Source organism: Ictalurus punctatus, chromosome 21, assembly GCF_001660625.3.
Source record: "Ictalurus punctatus breed USDA103 chromosome 21, Coco_2.0, whole genome shotgun sequence".
Classification (NCBI taxonomy): domain Eukaryota; kingdom Metazoa; phylum Chordata; class Actinopteri; order Siluriformes; family Ictaluridae; genus Ictalurus; species Ictalurus punctatus.
This window is the reverse complement of record NC_030436.2, coordinates 13,688,279-13,710,907: the sequence shown is the minus strand read 5'-3', so window position 1 is coordinate 13,710,907 and position 22,629 is coordinate 13,688,279. Positions and strand designations below refer to the sequence as shown.

The following is a 22,629-nucleotide window of genomic DNA, read 5'->3' as shown; positions in this document are numbered from 1 at the left end:
AAAGTTAGCTTTTCGGTAAGGAGAGTCAGCCTTTGGTAGACTAGAGTCAGCCTTATGTAGAGGAGTGACAGCCGTTGGTAGGATCAGCTTTTTGTGGAGTCAGCTTTGGTAGAGTAGAGTTAGTTTTATTTGGCATTACCTTTTGGTAGAGTAGAATCAGCTTTTGGTAGAGTAATGTCAGCTCTTGGTAACATTAGCTTTTAGTAGAGTAGAGTCAGATTTTTGTAGAGAAGAGTCAGCTTTTGGTAGAGTAGAGTCAGCTTTTGGTAGAGTAAAGTCAGCTCTTGGTGGCATTAGATTTTGGTAGAGTAGAGTCAGCTTTTGGTGGCACCAGCTTTTTGTAGAATAGAGTCAACTTTTGCTAGAGTCCTGTCAGCTTTTGGTAGAGTAGAGTCAGCTTTTGGTAGAGTCCTGTCAGCTTTTGGTAGAGTAGAGTCAGCTTTTGGTAGAGTCCTGTCAGCTTTTGGTGGCACTAGCTTTTTGTAGAATAGAGTCAACTTTTGCTAGAGTCCTGTCAGCTTTTGGTAGCGTAGAGTCGGCTTTTGGTAGAGTCCTGTCAGCTTTTGGTGTCACTAGTTTTTTGTAGAATAGAGTCAGCTTTGGCTAGAGTCCTTCAGCTTTTGGTTGAGTAGGGTCATTTTTTTTAGAGTCAGCTTTTGTTAGAGGCAGATTTTGGCAGGCTCAAGTCTGGTTAGGAAAGAGTACATTTTTTTTAGAGATTTTGTCAGCGTCAGTTTTTAGAAGAACTTTTGTAGAGTCAGTCCCTTTTTTGTTTGCCGACTTAAATTTTTTTAAAAGGTGTAGATAAATGGTGATGTATAGTGCATTATTTGCAGTCCTTCTTTTCTCTACTGACAGTCGTGCTACTAATTTAATTCTTAACAAAAACAAAAGTTACTTAATGCAGATTTAATCCTGCTGAACTGTGTGAATGGTATATACTGATAAAATACAGTACCATGGATACAAGGATATCTATTTAAATTCTCACGTGTGATCTACTCTGAAGAACAGCTTAAAAAATAACGGTCTGGTTACCCAAAGACTATCCGGTTTCATATCACTGTTTTTCTCTCTTGTCTTGCTTTAGTTGCAGGAGTACTATAAGAAACAGCAGGAACAGCTGCATCTTCAGCTTCTCAGCCAACAGCAGCAAGCAGGGAAGCAGGCCAAAGAGGTGAGCCCTCCCGACCACCCCTTACTCACTCCACTTCCTAGTTCCCTTCTCTGCAAATGGCTAACGCACCACTTAGCACACTCCGAGTTCTAGTTGAGTGTTTGGATATTAATATCTCAGCTAACATAACATTTACACACAGAGTCATCTGAATAATCAGAGAAGCTCCAATAGACATCATCATGTAGTCTAGAGCGTCTTTCTGTTAATCATGAGGAAGCAAAAGGATCTTGTGCATTATACAACTCCATTCTCTCCTCATCAGCTTAGCTTCATCTGTGATCTAAAAACATCTTAAGACATCAAGGGAGTATGGATTTGTATTTTTTTTTTTTCCCCCTCAAAAACGCTAAGCCGTTCTCCAAACCTCAGCAAGGTCTTATTGCTAATACTCGTTAAGTATTAATTTACAAGTCGTCGCTTGCTAAGCCTAGTGGAAAATCCCTATTACGGCTCTCTGGCAAAGCTGTAGAGCTCTTTAATTGTCCATGGAGGCAGCGTGAAAGGAGAAGGCCTGCTTTGGTTAATGAAGGTGAGTGGGAACATGCGAGATCCGGCCATAACGCGACAAAGGATTCGGAGATCGACACTAATCCAACGCGCAAATGAATTCTGAACACCTGACTGTCTGTCTGTCTGTATTTCTTAATTTTGTCTGTTTCTCTCACCCTTTCTCTCAATTAAACACACAAACATCATGCAAGCTTAGTTCTGTTCACTAGCAACGGGGTGTCTCATTGACCCACAGCTTCTCTTTTACTTTTATAGCTATACAATTCTGAGTCCGAAAATAGACACACAAACCACTTCCCATATTTGGAGAGCCTCCTGCAGGTCTGTGTGTGTATGTTTGCACAGGTGTGGAGTATAAATATGAGATAGTGCTCATGTGACTGGAACTAAAATGATCCTTTTGTTTCTTATTTATGTAGCTTTTATATGCATCGTATAATTTTTATTTTGCTGCTCAATGTAGTATAGATGTGATTGAAAAAAATTGATTTGATTTAAAAAAATTTCGAGAACACAAAGTTTTGTGTTACGTAAAGCTCCACTCTTATTCCACTCTTAGTAAAATGCTAAACAGGTCCTAAATTTGAGGTTGTTAATTAAGAAAAAAGTTTTTAAAAAGTAGTTTTTTATTGAATTCTATTCTATACTATGATTAAGGAATTTATTTATGAAAAAAACCTATATTTTAACGAAACAGTCATTGCAATTATTAACGAATATAACTGCAAATCTGTAAGAATGACCACAAAATTGAAAATGTATATAATTTAATTAAAGAACCAGGAACTATGAATAAAACCAGGTTCAACAAAGCCGTTTTTCATTTGAATTAGTGCGTTGTCTACCAGAGACACAAATGGGATGCAAAAATGGTCAGGATTGACAGGTTTTAGAGGTTGTATGCAGATGACATGGTTCATAACATTTGTTCTGGGAGAAGTTGCAGAGGTGTGGGTGGGGAGTTTTGTTTGGTCAACTCAGCACAGAGAAGAAAAACAATTACAGAAGCTGAAAAGAATTTTATTTTCTTTTTCTTTTTGTTGGGTGTGTGTGTATAATAAACCATCATGTTAGACAGGAAAGGACAGAAATAAATAATTCCAAATAGGTTTAACTGCATTAACTTTTCTATGATGGCTTTTCTGACGTTTTTACCTCAGAGTCACAACATGTACAGGGCTCTGAAAAAGTATTTGCCCCCATACTGATTTCTGTGGTTTTTGTGAATATTCCATACGAAATTGTTTCAGAAATTTCAAATAAAATCTAAGATAAAACAAAGGCAGCCTAGGTAAACACAAAATACAGTTTTTAAATGATAATGTTATTTATTGAAGCAAAAAAGTTATCCAGTACCAACTGGGCCTGTGTGAAAAAGTATTTGCCCCCGTAGTTACTAATTCCCCAAATCTATGAAACTGCATTCATAATAGGGTTCAGCTGGACTAGACACAACCAGTCTTGATTACTGCAAACCCTGTTCACTCAAATCTACACTTAAATAGAACTTTTCAACAGCATGAAGTTGGTTAAAAAGGTCTTACCCAGTAACACACTATACCAAAATTGAAAGAAATTCCAGAAATTGTGAGGAAGAAGGTAATACACCAGTCTAAGAAGGGTTCTATTTCAAAGACTGTGGGACTCCAAAGAACCACAGTGAGGGCCAATATCTCCAAATGGAAAAACCTGGCACAGTAGTGAACCTTCCCAGAAGTGGCCGACCTTCCAAAATTCCTCCAAGATCACAGTGACGACTCATCCAGCAAGTCACAAAAGAGCCAAGGACAACATCAAAGGAACTACAGGCTTAGCATCAATAAAGACCACTGTTCATGACTCCACTATCAGAAAGACACTGGGCAAAAATGCCATCCATGGAAGATTGGGGAGGTGAAAACCACTGCTAACCCAGAAGAACTTTGAGGCTCATCTGAATTTTGTCAAAACATACCTTGATGATCCTCAAATCTTTTGGGAGAATATTTTGTGGATTGATGAGTCGAAAATGGGACTGTTTGGAAGACAGGGGTCCCGTTACATCTGGCATAAACCAAACACAGAATTCCACAAAAAGATCATCATACCTACAGTCAAGCATGGTGGTGGAAGTGTGATGGTGTGGGGATGCTTTGCTGCTTCATGGCCTTGGCAATTTGCAATAATTGAGGGAAACATGAACTCTACTCTCTACCAGAAAATCCTAAAGGAGAATATCTGGCCTTCAGTTCGTAAGTTGAAACTCAGAAGCAACTGGGTTCTGCAGCAAGACAATGATCCAAAGCACAGGAGTAAATCCTAATCCTAGAAGTAAGTGAAAGACTGATCTCCATTTTTCGGAAGTGTTTCGTTGCGGTTATTGCTGCTAAAGGTGGCACAGGCAGATTTTAAGTTTAAGGGGGCAATTAGTTTTTCACATAGGTGATAGGTGTTGGATAACCTTTTTTGCTTCAAAAAAAAAACTGTATTGTGTGTTTACTCGGGTTGCCTTTGTTTTATGTTGTATTTCGTTTGAAGATCTAAAACTATTTAGTATGAGATATACAAAAAAACAGAAGAAATCAACTACTTTTTCACATCACTGTACATGACACACTGTGCTAATAAACTGTATATAAATATATTGAAGAAGTGTTGTAGAAGGTAAGAGTGGAAGGAAAAGAGAGAGCTTGAACAAGCTCTTGAGATAATGGCAAAGAGGGATTAAGACCTGTTAGATGCAGCCCAGACATGGTGACTGATGGAGAATATGCGTGGCAAATGCTCAACAAGGTATCTGAGCACAAACACACACTGTTTGATAGAAACGCTTAGCAGTGACACGTGTACATACGGGCTAGCTCTCTCTCATACTCTAGTTTTTGGGGATGTCAGAATACACAGCATTGTGTATTATAGGTTATAACACAGAAGGAGAACATAGGGTGTGTTGGGGTGGATGCATGTCCAGACTAGTTTGGGGTTTGTGTGTGTGTATGTGTGTGTTGAGTGTGCAGAGGGCGCCCCAGGGAGAAAAGCAGTGCCCGTGCTTGACTAAACGACAGGTGCTCAAGCAAGAAAGCACGAAAAAGAAAGCTGCTCCTGCGTCTCTTTTCCTTTCCAGGCAGATTCAAAACCTGAAACTGGTCCTTTGAGTGCCATGGAAAGCCCAGGGGTATATTTCGAGTAGCTACTCACACTTGGAATTTCTGTGTGTCTTGGAATAGGGTATATAAACATGCATTTGAGTCATTAGATAGTCACTGCTAAGAACCCATTAGCAGTGATGATTCTGAACATTTATGAAAATAACTTAAAAATCCTCGTAGAAATCTTGTCAGGTTAGCTTGTGTTAGCTCGAAAGAATCCATTAGCAGCGAGTATTCAGAACATTTATTTGGGGGAAAAAATTCCTCTTAGAAATCCTGGTTAGATCATATTAACTAGCATTTATGGAAATAACTGAAAAAAGTCCCTTAGAAATCTTGGCAAGTTAGCTTATCCGACTTAGCCAGAATCCATTAGCATTTGATTTTTAACATTTATTCAAAATAATTACTTAAAAATTCCTCTCATAAATCCTGTCAGGTTAGCTCATCTTAGCTATTCAGAACCAATTAGCAGTGAAGATTCTGAACATTTATGAAAATAACACTTAAAAATCCTCTCAGAAATCCTCTCAGGTTAGCTCATATTGGTTTGCTGGTTAGCGGGAGCTGTGAACTGTGATCATTTATTTAAAATAATGATAATAATAATAATAACAATAATAATAATAATAATAATAACAACAACAACAACTTAAATCCTGTCAGGTTAGCTCACTTTAGCTAGCCAGAACCCATTCTGAACATTTATGAAAATAATACTTAAAATACTTGCAGTGGTGGCTTGGTGGTTAAGGCTCTGGGTTACTGCTCGGAAGGTCAGCCCCAGGTCAAGGTCAAGTCCCAGCACTGCCACGCTGCCACTGTTGGACCCTTGAGCAAGGCCCTTACCCCACTCTGCTCCAGGGGCGCTGTATCATGGCTGACCCTGCACTCTGACCCCAACTTCCTAACATGCTGGGGTATGTGAAGAAAATAATTTCACTGTGCAGTAATGTGTATGTGATTAATAAAGACTCATTATCATTAAAAATAGCTGTTTAGCTAGCTTTATGTTAGCAATTTAGCTAGCTTTACCAGAGAAGGTTGTATACACTAATAAATATGTATTCCTTAATAATAATAATAATAATAATAATAATAATAATAATACTTTTATTCATATCCATACCACTGTTCAGTGCCTAACAATACTGCGTATCCTACAGCACACATAAACATTCATCTTCAATGCACAATACATGAGTATAAATAGTAGATTATAATCATATGTGTCTAGTGCCTTTCTTTCAGCTTTGCATAGATGCATCAAAGAAAAAAAAAGGCTGTCAAAGTTCTGACAGGGCCACTTAAAACTCTAGACTTGAAAATGCATTTTTTTTTTAATGTATAGAAGAGGCCTGAAGTCTGCTCTCTGTCTCAGCAAAGCAAGCTGTAATTGCTTGTCAGGGTAGCGGCATGTGCATGAGGTGAGAGATCACAAGAGTGAGCGAGTGTGAGACAGTTACCACTCACGTTCGTCAATTCTTGTATTTGAAACTTTTTCTTGCCTATGTTTCTCACTCTCTCCCTGTCTCCCTGTCTCTCTGCCTGTATGTATGTATGTGTGTGCGCGTGTGTGCATGTTTGACGCTTAGGCCACAGAGTCAGCCCGGAGTCAGCCTAATGAAGTGGGCCTGTCAGTCGTAGCTGGCGTGCCCAAACTCTGCTTGATGTGCTCATAAATCAAGCTGACAGGCGCACTCCTCTGCTAGCTTTGGCCACTCGAGTGCATCTAATGTAAACAGTGCGCAGACACAATGTGTTAAAGAACTCGAACCGTGTCCCAGGAGACCGAGCCAGGGAGAGGAAAAAAGAACAGATAGAGGAGGAGAGAGCATAGGATATGTACAGAGAGATGAAGGGGAGGGGGAGGATGGACAGAAATGGACACAAGAGTCAGGGATAATAATAGGAAGTGAGAAATCTGGGTTTACTAATTTCTTCCAGTAGTTGTTTAGACGCACGTTTTTCACGTTTTCCCCATTCTGTCACTTTGTCTGACCTTGTCTCCATTTTGCTCTTCAGATGTGTATCAGGTATGCAAGTCCAAGAGTGCCACATGGCCACATGGTCTATTACTACTGTATAGTATGTAGAAAAACAAGACTGAAATGGAAAAAAATCTAAATGATGACCACAGGCCAGTGTTGCAAAAATATACGTATGGAAAATAATAATAGGAAATCGATCCATCCATCCACTGTATCACTTATCCTACACAGGGTCACGGGGAGCTTGGGGCCTATCCCAGGGATCTTGGGGCATGGGGCGGGTGACACCCTGGATGGGGTGCCAATCCATTGCCGGGCTCAATCACACACGCATTCACACACTACGGACAATTTAGACATTGAACTTACATCACAGGTCTTTGGACTGGGGGAGGAAACCAGAGTGTCTGGAGAAAACCCCAGAAGCACAGGGAGAACATGCAAACTCTATTCACACAGGGCGGTGGTGGGAATCAAACCCCTATCCCTGGGGGGTTTGCGAGGCAAACGTGCTAACTACTAAGCCACCGTGCTCCCCCATGATAGGAAACATATAACCAATATAGTTATCAGCAGTACTTAGTCTCTCTTTTATCACTTGAGCTAAATGTTACTAATGGCTTTTAAACAGGTGTCTCGTTGTCATCGGTCTTAACACTGGTGCCGAAACATTAATTCAGTCAATTTTGATTAATTCAGTCAATTTTGTCCGGTTGGCTAAATTTCCCATATTTTTATTAGGTCATTCAAACATAAAGTGTGCTCTGTTTTGTATTTTGATGATGATGATGATGATGATGGTATCTGATCACAAGCTCTATCGAACGCATAGTAGTAAATATTACAGAAAGTGTGTGCAAGCTAGCAATTGTGTTTATTTGTATCACCATTAACAACTGCCTGACAATGTTTTAAGTAGTTTGAGCAGTTAACAGTCAGTAGCTATGTTTCCATTCAAGTTGCAAAAGTAACTTATGCTGAAAATTGGAATATTGCATAAAACATTTGCGAATAAAGCACCGTTTCCATCCCATGTGTTCAAGAGAACAGAATCATCACTTCAGAGGATACTGCTGCCATTTTTATTTTTCTGAGCCAGTTATCCAATCACATGATTTGTTGAGGCAAAGTCACATGACTTTTTTGATGCGCATTGAGGAATATTCGGTTAATGGATTTCTATTATACAAAGCCAATTCCAAAAAAGTTGGGACGCGGTGTAAAATGGAAATAAATGGCAACAAGAACAGTATAAAAACAGAATGCATTGATTTGCAAATCTCATACAAACATATATTATTCACAATAGAACATAGGAAACATATCAAATGTTTAAACTGAGGAAATGTACAGTTTTAAGAAAGAAATACAGTAATTTTGAATTTTATGGCCGCAACACGTGTCAAAGTTGGGACGGGTCGACAACAGGCTGGAAAAGTAAGTGTTACTCAAAAGAAACAGCTGGATGAACATTTTGCAACTAATGAATTAATTGGCAACAAGTTAGTAACATGGATGGGTATAAAAATCTTAGAGACAGAGTCTCTCAGAAGTAAAGATGGGATGGAATCTGGATGGAAGCATTTGTTGCTCTAAAACCTGTATACACCTTTCAGCATTGGTGGTGCCTTTCCATCCGTGCAAGCTTATTTACATGTTACACAGCGTTCCAACTTTTTGGGTTGTAGTTTTTATCGAATAAAAAATATATATATCCGCCTCGATTGAGCACATAAGTTTTACATGAGCATTTTGGAGATTTTATTCACATCTGGTGTTTGCATCCAGTGATTTTTTCGTGCTATATGCCAAAATTTGCATAAAAATACAGGGATGGAAACATAGCAAATGACCAAAAAACAGGAAGTATTAAGCTAAGATATAATAATTAAAATTTTCACTTAATTTTGTGAATAATCTAAAAACTCGATCTCTAAGCCACAAAAGCCACTACAAAAGGCAGAAAGAAAAATAGCAGGAGAGAAAAAAATGACAGAGAGCAATAAAACAAACGGATAAAACATATCTTCCTACGGAAAGTGAATAAACGTCAAGTATTCAGAAATATTGTATTTTTCAGAAATGTTAGTCGTGTAGCTCGTATTAGTTTTTTTGTGTTCATCCTTTGGAAGTAAGGGTGTGCAAACTTTTGCATCCAACTCTATGCACTTAGAAATATATCCCATATGCGTTTTAATGTAGCCCTCCTGCCAGAAACAAACTGAATAGCCTTGCGACGGAACATAATCCAGACATGATCTGTAGCTAATGACACACAATCCGAAAGCGATGTGTAGTTAATGGCGAACTATCCGAACGTGATTTAAAGCTAATAGTGCTCGGTCTGAACGTGATCCGTGGCTAATAGCACCCGGTCCGAATGTGATCTAAGGCTAGTAGCACACAATCTGACTGTGATCTGTAGCTAATAGCAGAGGATCCATGCACAATCTGCAATCTATTAGCCGTGGATTTGTTTTGAAGTCTCAGACCACGAATGCAGGAGTGTTTTGGCTGATTTTAGCTTTGGTTGATAAACTTGACCCAACTAGTCTGTTTTTTTCCCCCCATGACTCCCTACCTTGGAAATGGAGAGCCCACTGTTATTTATTTATTTATTCTTTCTTTCTTTCTTTCTTTCTTTCTTTCTTTCTTTCTTTTTCTACCCCTCTCCACTCTACTCCTTGTTCTCTGTTATCTGGCGTGTGATAAGGTCCATCTCGCATTGGGGGTACATCAAAAAGCGTCTCGTTGGAAAAGCTGTTCAGGAAGGGGGACATTTATCACGGCGACACTGCCTGACATTATCAGCACATGCCATGTAGTCTGTGGTGCTCACCCTTACCCCTGGACACACACACACACACACACACACACACACACACACACACACAAAAACAAAGAAAGAGAGAAAGAAATGATCCTTGTAGGGATCAGGATATTTCTATCCTTATGGGGACATTTGGTCCCCACTAAGATATAAAAAATTCTCACACACATATACACACGTTTGTGTTAATATGCTTGTGAGGACCTTCCAGTGACATAATTACTAATGCAGCAAGTTTATGCTATGCCTAACCTTAACCATGTTAACTGGAAGGAAACCTTTTGGCTCTTTTAGTTTTTTCTTTTAACATAAAATATGACTTTTTTGTAAAAAATAATTAAATAAATAAATTACAAACAAAAAAACAACAACAAAGAATGAAATTATCCTTGTGGGGATCAGGATATTTCTATCCTTATGGGGACATTTGGTCCCCACTAAGATATAAAAAATTCTCACACCACACACACACACACACACACACACATACACACACACACACTCACACACACACACACACACATACACACACACACGGGCTTCCCAAATCTGTGCTTCTCTATGCCGGAGATAGATAGACTATCGTGTGTGTGTGTGTGTGTGTGCATGTATGTGTGTATATGTGTGTGCGCGCGTGTTTTAGCTCCGGCTCTAGAGATCAGAGATGCTTCAAATATACAGCCTGCACGCTTTTGATGAAGCCGAGAAGCCGTGCTCTCTTCCTGCTGTTCCAGCCCTTATGTCATAGCTCTGATAACGAGCGGGATAACTCTCTCTACTTCCTTCCCCCTCCTCTTATCCTTTTATTTGCAGTGTTACATTATAGCATAAGGCACACTTTTAATCTGGCATATTCCTTAAATGGGTGCTCTCTCAGAGCGCCTTTTGTTTTAATGTGTGGCAAGAGTGGAATCGTGCCTTATCGTAAAACATTAGACATCTGATGCCACGTAATTTGGAACTGCGCTTAACATCACACGCAGATGTCGTTTGTCATCATTTATTGCCGTGTTAATTTGCGTAGCGGCCACATGCTAACAGATTGCTACACATGCTGCAGTGACTGTGGCTTTGTGTGTGTGTGTGTGTGTGTGTGTGTGTCTGAGTGTGTGTGTTGTCAGTCCACATGGTGTAGTCAGTCTCACATTGACTATTATCTCCAACGTCTTTCATAGCCGGGTTGAGGAAACACACAAGCCTGCTCTTTTAGCCGGGCACTCGTTTTCCATCACTTCAGGAAGTGCGATGATGACCAAAGGGGAAAATCTTTCTATTCCAGGATGTGTCTTATCTAAACACGAGGTTTGCAGGCTTATAAAACCAAATGAGTGTCTGCTGTGTCCCTCCCATCCCGTCCTGCCAGTCTCTCAGCTCTTCTTCTTTCTTTAACTCTTCTTGTCCCTAACTTCTTGTTATTGTTTTTAAAAAAAAAAAACATGTCTCTACTTTTTCTCTTCAGCAGCAGCAGTTGGGCAGCAAACAGCTGGCTTTCCAGCAGCAGCTGATCCAGATGCAGCAGCTGCAGCAGCAGCACATCATCAACCTTCAGAGGCAAGGCCTTGTCGGAATACAACCCAGCCAAGTCCCCATCCAGAGCCTGCAGCAAGGTACACACTCGCACGCTGACTTTTTAACACCACTATGGTGTCATTTTACTGCCAAAAAGCTTCAGTGTTCATTTTGTGCTTTGCTTGATATAGTAGAGCACACTCACAAACCTGTTTGATTGGACCTCTATTTCTATCACCTGATTAAAAGCAGAAACCAAAGACTGGATGCACCAATCCAGAGGAATTTTCCACCTCCTCTAGTCAGTTTCCACTTCATGGGTCGTACAGTGGGTAGCGTTACTGTCTCATGGCTCCACGGTCTCCAGTTTGACCCTGAGTCTTGGGTAACTGTCAGAGTTCTACATGTTCTCTCTGTGTCCCTGTGGGTTTCCCCTGGGTTTTCCAGTTTCTTCACACCTCCCATAAACATTAGTAGGTGATACAGTAGGTGGGATGGAAACTCTAAAATGCCTGGTAGGTTTGAATATCTGTCTGCATGGTGACCTGCGGTGGACCGGCATCCGATCCAGTGTGTATTCCTACCTCACAGCCAGTGTTGCCGGGATAGGGTCTTCAGATCCACCTCGACCAGGATAAAGGAGTTAACGAAGAATGAATAAATAACTAAATAACCATTTTAAAGTACTCCCGTTGTAGCTTAACATGGTCATTTATGCAATCATCTGAACATTTTGGCATGTATTATGAAAAACATTTTGGGTTGAGATAGATTTTCATTACTTATTAGCTATATTAATCTTGTAATGCACAACTAAAGATGCAAATGACAGACATATTGGATGGTCAGTTAGACTTGTGGTAAAGGAAATAATGGATGTCTTGCAGAACATTTCATTATAAAATCTTAAAGTTAATTTTGTTGAAACTTCTGTTGAAACTTCTAAAAAATAAAAAAGTTTTCAGTAGAATGTAAAGAAACAATGACATTCATTCACTCTACAGAAATTAAAACATGACCATTCAAAATAATAAACCAAACACACAAGGTACTTTATTAATACATGAACATAAATCAAATAAAATCGACCAAGGTTGAGATAATCCTTTTATTTACATGAGATAATCCTTTTATTTACATGAGATAAGACTTTTATTTACATGTTTACTACATTGTCCCTTTGCAGCACCAAGCCCACACTTACTTAAGCTTTTATTTTAAAAAGGACCAACGATTTTACACAAAACTTTGTTTCATTTACACTCTTCGTATCTGGCGTATATTGACACATGGTAGATCTTCCCTGCACATACATTAATACATTAATTATATTTTCCCTTCTACGTGTACATTTCACTAAACACTTTACTCTAAAATGAAGGCTCGGCCAACTTTCCTTCATAGAGATAATGGAGAAACCTTCTCTAACCTCACGCTGAAACACTGCTCCCATAATTCTCTGGTCCAGGTGGTCTCTCTCACTTCCACCGGCTCACCTCCCAGTCTCTGGGATGCCACACACTCCTGTAGAAATGATTATTAAAGCAAAGACTCACCACACAAACCAGCCTAGGAGTCAAATACAGCAGGCTAAATAAACAGAACGTGTGTTTTCTGTGTATTCTTAGCCTTCCACTGGACCAGATGGTCACTGCAGACCCGGGCCAGCCGATCTCTGTAGAATTCAGCCCTTTGCTATAAACACGTGTAGAGTGCTGAACATGAATAATCCTAGCCTTCTGTACACACACCAGCTGACCTGCTGCCATAAACATGAACGTGCACAGTGCTGAACGCTAATAATGCTAGCCATAAAACAGGGCCCCTCGCTCTAATCGTCTCAATCTATTAGTCTGAGATGGATGACATATCCAGAACCAACCCCCCTCCACCCCCATGCTCCAAAACCCCCGACCAAAATACCCCCAGAGCAAACTGCAGCCGTGGACATGCTGCTGAGCCACATGTGAAGCTTGTTAACTTAATCAGCTTGTAAAAAAGATAAAAGACATGCGTGATTGTTGGTTGGGGAAGGCAGTCATTTGGATAATAGGTAAATATGGCACAAAATTTGCTGGTCTCTGTGGAGAATTGTGCGTGTGCCTAGGAGCAGCCAGAGGAAATGAGGCTTTCGGCTAGCTCAATACGTTTTTCTGCATCCTTTATTTTCACTTAGCCTCATCGAGATAGCCTCCTATGTAACAACACACACACACACACATACACACACACCAAGTTCCAAGAGAAATAAACCAACAAGGAGGCTTCTTGAGTTTTTAAAATAAAAGAGGGCCTCAGAAATGAACCTATTTACTGCATTTGACTTGCATTCACTCTCATTGCCCTTGACATTTCTGATTATTTATATAATTTAAGATTGCCATGCGCTGTCCCGAGTGGCCCGTAGCACACACAATGTAGCAGAACAACACACACAGACGGAGACGCCTGTTCGTAGGAAACCCGTCTGGTGGAAGGATGGAGAGGTCGAGACCAACAGATCTTATGACCAACGGCAAACTTTTGACCTTGGCGCTCCTCTAGTCATGCTCTCCTCTCTTGCTGACATCATCGAGGAACAATAAAGCCGTGGCTCCGTCCACAACACACGGAATTCCCCCGCAATCCCTCCCTGATAAGAGGCCTTCCATTAAAAGCAGGCAGCCAACCGTGGGCATTCTTCCTGCCGGTCTTGCTTGGCCCCATTAAAAAGGATTTTGTCCTCTGGCCCACGGGTGGCAGCGACACCTGGCATTGCATTTATTATTATTTATTTTAATTACCAAAAGCTCCCTGCACTTTCAACTTCGAGATGACCAAACAATATTTGGTTCTACCATATTCTGCCATAAGCACTTTGTGGCTTCTTTTTGTGAAACGTTTTCTACACCTCACCCCTCACATTCAGGCCGTTTGCATTGTTCTTAGCTGGAGGCGGGGCATAAAAGCTGACCAGATCTCTATAGGTCAGCCAAGAGAGAAAGATTTAATACCTTTTATAAGTGGACGAAAGTACAGTCTGTCATCCCAGGCCTCGACACCACCGCTGGCGCCCAACTGCACATATTAATCAGAAGCAACAGCCGTATTATTTAAAAAAAAAAAAAAAAAAAAGTGTAAGTAAGACGTATTTAAGTCTTTTTTTGTCACAAGAAAGCAAAATACTACCATATGCTCATCTTACAGGGAAATTTCTGGAATTGCATGGGCTTCTCTTGGGTGCTTAGCTCGGTGGTCTCAGAGTGGAAGTGCATGTGTGTGTGTGTGTGTGTGTGTGTGTGCATATTTGTTCGAGGAGGGGTGGTTGTGGACATTTTGGGAAAGTGCTGAAGTCTAGCCACAGAGGAAATGCCCCACCTGGCCCTTCGTGCATGGGTGTTTGGGAGAAAGTGAGAAACAAAAACACTTCACTGTAGGTAGACCATTCCGTCTCCACCCGGATCTGCTCCAACACTCTGGCTGTTCTTTCATTTGGTACAGCTGCCAGTTTTCTCTTGGCCCCCGTCTCTCTTTCTCGCTCACTGCATGTTCTGTCCAACGATTTGTAGCGCTCAGCGGCTCGCCCGTGCCCCCGCAAGTCTTCTCCCCCTGAAAGACGGAGCGAACAACAGGCCGGATCTGCAAGTGCGGCCGTCCATCATTCGCTTTGTTTTGGCGCAGCCCGAGACAGGAATGCCGACGCACCAGACATAATATTTGGATTGCTATTAAGTCCCTGCCATATGTGATAGCGTAGCAGGCTGTGGGTTTTCAGGAACAGCTTGAGCCAGACTTGCTATGGTGTGTGTGTGTATGATGGAATTAACTCCCCCTTCCTCTTCTCCTCCCGTCTTTCTTCACTCCCCCAAGTCTGTCTCACCAACCACCTCCTCCTTTAGCGAGAGAAAAGCGAAGAAAATGCGAGAGGAAGAAAAACAGCTCAGAATTCATCAGGTTTTCAGAAAGAGGCTGCAAAAATGAGGAAAGTGGCAAGAAAGTACACAGACGTGATTAATACTGTCAGTGACAAGTTGGTTGGGACAGCCGTAATTACAAATAGAGACGGCCGGGAGAATTGAGGAAGTGGTGGAAAGCTAACAAAATATGGTGAAATTGGCCGTTCAGTGGGCCTCCACTCCTCCTTTTTTTGTTGTCACTCTCCCAAGATGTTAACAAGTCCCTGGCGTTTTACGGGTTTGCCACACTAATGTCAACATGCTGCCAGGCTTTGTGATGTACCAGCGGAGAGATGCTCCGTGCCAACTGGCACACGTTCAAGGCAGAGACGGGGAGGAGGTGTCTCGATCACTCATGACACAGGCACTCGGAGCATCTCACACACCTGTGGCTGCTACATCTCTGTGGTACAGAAGCAAGTGCTCAAAAAATATGATATCATATTTAACAGATATTTACTCGGTGCGTTATTGTTCTAAACGTCATGGAATGTTTTGAAATGCGTTTATGATCATTTACCAAGGCTAAAACATTGAGTCTTTTTAAAAAATATTTCTCAATTCAAATTTCTTATGAGAATATGTTGTCAAGTTTTTGAGTCCAGAGAAAAATTGTTTCTATTCTAAAAGTTCTATTGAAAATATACATCGTTGTAGCACACTTTTATACTGTTTAATTTTGTATTTATGTTTAATAAAGGATAAAATACCAACTTGTAGACCTCGCTTTCTTCAAAGCCCAGTTTTTTTTTTTTTTGATCACTGTTGGTTATGTTTGATGCATGTGGATGCAATTTTCGATCATTTTCATGTTCAGCCGGAACATTCTCTCTCTCTTTCTTTCTATCCGTACAGCCATGTGTCCCACGGACCTGCAGCAGCTGTGGAAGGACGTGGCGGGCGTGCAAAACGCGGACGAGCCCATCAAGCACGAGGGCCTCGACCTGAGCACCAACAGCTCCAACACTACCTCATACACGGCCTCCAAAGTCTCACCTCAGATCCCCCACCATCCTTTGCCAAATGGACAGAACTCCATGCACACTCCAAAGAGAGACAGGTGAGTTAAAGACTTCCAGCTTTACAGCGTCTGATCAGGAATATTCGAATAACGAGTGTTACAGTATGTTGTGATGTTTCATCGCCATGGTTTTGTTATCCTGGAACTTTGGTCCTACTAGTTTTGGGACACTTCAGACACTTGGAGTCAGGGTCCTTTTTAGACCGTAAAACCATTACCAAACCATGCTGAAATGATAAAGAGTTATATATGAACACTGCATATGCATTATCACGTTATATTAAGGTTCTGTTCATTAGTGGCATCATTAGTGAATTACTTGTCATGAACGTCAGCTTTAATAGTAGCTAGCACTATTATTCAATCAGTTTATTTTTGAATAATAAACCAAATAAGCAGAAAATCAACATTAACCAATGTTCATACAAACAATTTAAGTGTAAACTCTCTCATGACTAATATGCACAATGCCTTAATTAACACGGCAAAATTTAGACGTGAGGCTGAAATGCAATTTCCAGTATTTACACCTTTAACTTGGAGTTCGATGAGTTATCAGCATTATGGATCATACTGTCATTTCTTTTTTTCTTTTTTTGCTTATTTATATACTTATTGTTTAGTCATGGATTGAATAAATATTAGCCAATTCATGCTAATATTTATCCATTAACATTTAAATCCAAGGGTGTCCTATCTTATCTGCAAAGGGCCGGTGGGTGCAGGTTTTTATTCCAACCAAGCAGGAGACACACCTGATTCCACCTGTTTAATCAGTTGATCCTGGCTTTCAATAGACTCAGGTGTGGCTTCTGCTTGGTTGGAATGAAAACCTGCACCCACACCGGCCCTTTCCGGATAAGATTGGACACCCCCGATTTAAACAAACATCAATTAATACATGTTAAATGACTTTAGTTTAGTTAGTTTCTTTGTTTCTAAATTACTTTTTTAATGTGTGTGTATATAACATTAATTATGGTTAATAATGTCAACTAATGCAGCAAATACTGTTCGTTCAGTGAAACTTGATGTAAAGCTCATTCATTTGATACATAATAGAAAACGCTCAAATTGTAATTGGATCAAAAACGAGAAACATATCATTTATGAAAGTACAGTAATATATTTTGGGGTACGTGCGATTAGTAGAGCCATTTCAGTTTGTTCAGTCGTTCTGTGGGATGATGCTAGCTTTTTAAAATATATATATATCATTGCTTTATTTATTTCTTTTTTAATAACCACACTAAATTTTTGTTCTTCATGAGTTCACGATAGCTTGAAATCGTAGCATAACTACATAATAATCCCTGCATCCCAGTTGGCATGCTTATACTATGTACTAAAAGTATGTTTCCTTTATATGAAGACAAAGCACATACTTTTGAGCATGTAGTAAAAGAGTTCAGGGACACACTAACACATCGAGGAACGACATCGTGAACGCTGTCGCCATAAACAAACTCCTCGTCGCATATCAGCTTTTCTTCATTCATTATTTTTATAGAATTTATACTATATGGTTTCATGTATCATTCCCTCGATTTATTTTTTCCCACATTTCATTTACACACCTCTCTAAAATGCATCCTTGAATTCGGCGAAGCAAACCGTCACAAAGCTCCTCCTCCCGCATGCTTGTTGTGGGTAATATTAGTTTAGAAAATCTACGGGAAATAGTAGGCCATCTGGGTACCTTTGGGACACTCGTACTACGATCATACTAGAATGTGGGACACACTAATTTTAATCTCGGTTACTGTTTAGTACTGATAGTATGCCAGTTGGGACGCAGGGAAAAACTCCTTTGCCTGTTAAATAGCATTCAGCTCACCAGCTAGCCTCCAGTTGTCTCCATCTCTATAGTTATCCAGTATCCAGCTTTCTAGCTAAAAACAGGACACAAGTATAGAACATTACAGAATCTTTTAAACATGAATGATTTTCATTCTATGAATTAAATGAATTGGACTGGTGTCCCGTTGAGTCTTCATTTCTGCCCTGCACTCTGTGTTGTTGTTTTTTTAAAGATGCCACCCTGACCAAGATAAAGTTCTTCCTGAACATGAACTTTCCTGAATAAAATGCATTGTATCCGAAATACCGGTAGTTATTATGTTATAAATATTTCATATCTGCTTTTGCTTTGACCCTGACTGTAAGTCAGTGACTGTAAGACAGGGTGTGTTGCGAAGCTTGCAATGCTGAAATATTAACCAAATGGAAGTTTGAACAAAAAAAAATAAAAAATGATGAGGGGGTAATAAAAGCACATCTGGAGTGTGATATGAATAGCACAGTTGAAGCACGTCCTGTGAGTACGTGGCACACTGTTGAAAGGTCTGTATCTTATAAGTGTATGTTTTGTTTGCTCACACTAATATTTCATAGCCAGAGCTGTCAGGGTCGTATTTGATGTGCTGGTGTAAAGTGCCCTGGGTTAACTTAATATTTGATGCTCGTGCAATTTCTTCTACATGTGGCATGACTGGAGCGTCAGTTATACCTCCGTGCTAGTTTAGCCGCGCGTGTGTGTGTGTGTGTGTGTGTGTGTGTGTTCTGGGCATAAATGTGCAGTCGCTTAATTCAGATGGGATTAAGCTGTGTTTGTAAGAAGTAACAGAGGCAGACAGGTGGGGAAAGACAATGTGTGTGTGTGTGTGTGTGTGTGTGTGTGTGTGTGTGTGTGTGTGTGTGTGTGTGTGTGTGTGTGGAGCCACTCTTTGGGGTTCTGATCAATACCTTCCATTTTAAAGAGCAAGACTCTTTGAGTGGATCTCGTCCTTCACCAAGGGGGAGTCCAGTGACGAGCATCTCACCCCTTACCCCAAAGGCACTCCTCTACAGAGTACCCAGTGAGTACACACACACACACACACACACACACACACACACACACACACACACACCTGCCATACTATGTGAGTTTAGATGAGTTGGTGTGTATTTACCTTTTTTTATGGCCGTTCTAACCCCTTCCGTCCCTCTCTTATACACACACATGAACACACACTCACGCATACACACACACACTGAGCAGAAGAAGAAAACAGTGCGGCAGGGCTAATGCATGGCGCATGTGGACCATGTGGTTGCCAGTAGTTTGTAATGTCTGGAGTCAGAGCAGCTTCTGAATTGAGTGGCCTCTCCATTGCCAGCACATCTGACAGAAGAGAAGAAGCATGTGCGTGTGTGTGTGCGTGTCTGTGTGTGTCTGTATATGCGGCGTGTGTATGCTCTCCACATCAGGAGAACCTCATCTGCAAGCAAGCTGCTTTGCGTTAAACGGCATTCTGATGTGGATTCGGGACGAGTTGCCCAGACCCGAAAGCACCGCAAGCTTCCCCTCCCCTTCATGCTTAGCAGAAATCAGGCGCATGACGGAGGATCCTGCGGTCCAGGCTTCTGCGCTACATGCTAGCCCATGGCTGCTGGCCAGGCCTGAAATGAAAGATGGATGGACGTGGCTGGAAAGATGAGAGGAGAGAAAGAGGGAGAGAGAGCGCACTAATCTGCTGTGGGTCTTTACAGAAGCCAGACCAGAAGACCCGATCCACCCACAACAAACACAATGGCAGCGTCTCAAACTAAACAAGCACTCGGAGGGCGTCCCGTTCCTGTTCCTGCCTCAACCCTCCCCCACGCTTTCACCAGCGAGTTCTGTTAGTGCTTCAAAAGCCATCTTAAGCTGGGTATACACTACGTGATTTACAAAATTTGAACATTTTGAAAGCTGCGAGCCTCTCGCACAGCACCAGCTTTCTGACAGCAAAAAATCTTCAAGAGAATGTACAATCGTTTTAGTGAAGTTTGCCATGAAAAATTTTGTGGAAAGAAATTATTTGTTTAAAACACATCACGCACGTTTGGTTAGCTCGTTTGCCTCACACCTACGGGGTCGGGGGATTCTAATCCCGGCTCTGCCCTGTGTGTGCACAGAGTTTGCACGTTCTCCCCATGCCTTGGGGTACTCCGGTTTCCTCCCTCAGTCCAAAGACATGCATTGTATCTAATTGTACATAGTTTGTGACTGTGTATGTGATTGTGCCCTTTGATGGGTTTACACTCTGTCCAGGGTGCCCCCTGCCTCGTGCCCAGAGTCCCCTGGGATAGGCTCCAAGCTCGCTGCAACCCTGTGTAGGTTAAGGGAACAATCACACGCACATTCACACACTACCAATACAATACTCATGTACATGTCGATGTACTCGGCCTGCTTTAGGAGATGATGGTTTTCATTTAAAAGCTATGCAGCAGATGTCAGAAACCTCGCACCATTGCATTGTTCAAGCGTTTCATCCTGCATAAGACACATGCAGTATAGACAGTAAGGCACGTTTGAGAGCCAGCATTAAATTTTATTGCTGTGACACTCACACGGTGTGGCTAATGTGACATGCGGTTACTGTATAGCTAAAAGCTATTTGACTTGCTGTTGCGCCTGGAGTGTGTGTTCAGATTATGTGTGTGTGTGTATTGGTGCAGTTGGCCTCCGTTTGTGTAACCAGACCAGTTCCTCATTCAAGGTGTGTTTGGGGATCATTTGTGTTATGACAAGTGGAAACAATGACCTTTTTGTGGGTTTTTTTTATTTATTTATTTTTTAAATCCGCTTAAGCTTCGGCAGTTACAATTTGCCTTATTGTAATCTTAAGAAATCTTGCATCACCGGCATTTCCGAACCCTAATCGAAGAACTCCTTCTTTTATAATTATAGTTTGTTCTATTTTCTCTTTCCCTAGGTATGTGGAAGTTTGATTCGAGTTTGAAAAGATTCTTTAGCTGTCTTGATTCTCAGGTTTTCATTCATTTGGATTCATTTTTCTCTGTTTAGTTTTATTATATGTCTTCAGAAATGTTACTGTTGTTACATAAATGTACTTTTGACAATCCAAAAAAAAACCCATAAGCCTGTGTAAAAGTCATTCCATGATGTTTCATGCATCAATGCAGAACTAATGCATATGAGAATTTAAATATTTTGTTCTCCTTCCTATTCCTGCAAGATAGATAGATAGATATATAGATAGAGAGATAGATAGATAGATAGATAGATAGAGTCAGCATGGTGCTGTACAGGTGCAATAGATATATGGATGGATGGATGGATAGATAGATAGATGGATGGATGGATAGTTAGATGAATAGATAGATAGACAGAGTCAGCACGGTGCTGTACAGGTGCAATAAATAGATAGATAGATGGATGGATAGATAGATAGAGTCAGCATGGTGCTATACAGGTGCAGTAGATACATAGATAGATAGATACTTGTGTAATTCTACATAATAAGTAAGCATTTCAGAGAAAAGAAACCGTCATGTCTGCTGTTTGCTATTTTTAATTCAGCTGTAGTGATGGAAGACTAACCACACCTCTTTGTTTTTCTCTCCCTCTTTTATTCACCTCTCTGTTTTCTCAGCTCATCCCATGAGGAACACACAGCTTCGCACCCACTCTACGGCCACGGAGAGTGTAAGTGGCCCGGCTGCGAGGCGCTCTGCGAAGACATGGGCCAGTTCATTAAGTGAGTGACGCGTGTTTGTCTGTCCCCTCAATACACCTCGACTCGGTCATACACACATGCCACACACACACTTACATCTACGTAGAAGGACCTGAAAAAGGCTAATCGAGAGAGAGAAGCCATGTTTAGGTGCAATGTTTGAACAGAACGAGGGATGGATTCCACGGCGAGGTGGAGGATTAGGCTGCTACTGCCTGTGACGGAGTGAGAGATTCTTCGTTGCTGTGGGATTGAGCGTTGTGTACAAACACACAACGATGTTAAATGAAGCGCTGGTAGTGCACTGATCATGTCTTTTCCCAGGTCTTTGTATGGTTTCCTGTACCCTTATGTTCGGTTTATATAGAATAGAGATTACATTTCAGTCCTTCTGAGTTTATACTGGGAAGATAGGAGCAAAAAAAAACTCACATTCCATCACAAGCATATGAAGGAGTTTCGTCCGCTTATTGCCATTAATATTGTTTATATTGCTAATATAGATTTGTATCTGGTCATTTCATGGAGCTTAAGCATCAGGGTTTTATCTCTAGTGCTCGTTCCTATAAAAATACAGGTGCAAGTGTTTGTTTGGTGGTTTTTTGTTTGGATAATAATAATAATAATAATAATAATAATAATAATAATAGTTGCTTATTATTATTATTATTAGTAGTAGTATATTAATAATTATATAATAATAACAACAACAATAATAATAGTTGCTTATTATTATTAATATTAGTAGTAGTAGTAGTATATTAATGGATGGATGGAGCTCAAATCTTCTTTAATTCCAGACTGCTGGGACTACAGCTGCTCCTAACGCCATACAGACTTCATATAAATCCATAATGAACTTTTTCACACTAACTGTTGTTACCCAGATGAGGATGGGTTCCCTTCTGAGTCGGGTTCCTCTCAAGGTTTCTTCCTCTTAAAACATCTCAGGGAGTTTTTCCTTGCCACCGTCGCCACTCAGTGGCTTGCTCAGTTGGGATAAATTCACACCTTT

The 22,629-nt window shown here is 40.7% G+C and overlaps 1 protein-coding gene across 9 annotated transcripts in view; it reads left to right on the top strand.

Annotated features, from left to right (window-relative positions):
- The window catches only part of foxp4 (forkhead box P4), a 150,896-nt gene that overhangs the window by 94,705 nt on the left and 33,562 nt on the right, over positions 1-22,629 (top strand). For 7 of the 9 annotated variants that reach the window (XM_053674178.1, XM_047149400.1, XM_053674180.1 and 4 more), the window contains 5 exons: positions 1,091-1,177; positions 11,099-11,246; positions 15,939-16,143; positions 18,864-18,962; positions 21,531-21,635. In XM_053674178.1, coding sequence (XP_053530153.1) covers positions 1,091-1,177; positions 11,099-11,246; positions 15,939-16,143; positions 18,864-18,962; positions 21,531-21,635 — 644 coding nt within the window. The remainder of the gene's footprint in view (positions 1-1,090; positions 1,178-11,098; positions 11,247-15,938; positions 16,144-18,863; positions 18,963-21,530; positions 21,636-22,629) is intronic. The other 2 variants (XM_047149401.1, XM_017450377.1) reach the window with 1 other exon arrangement.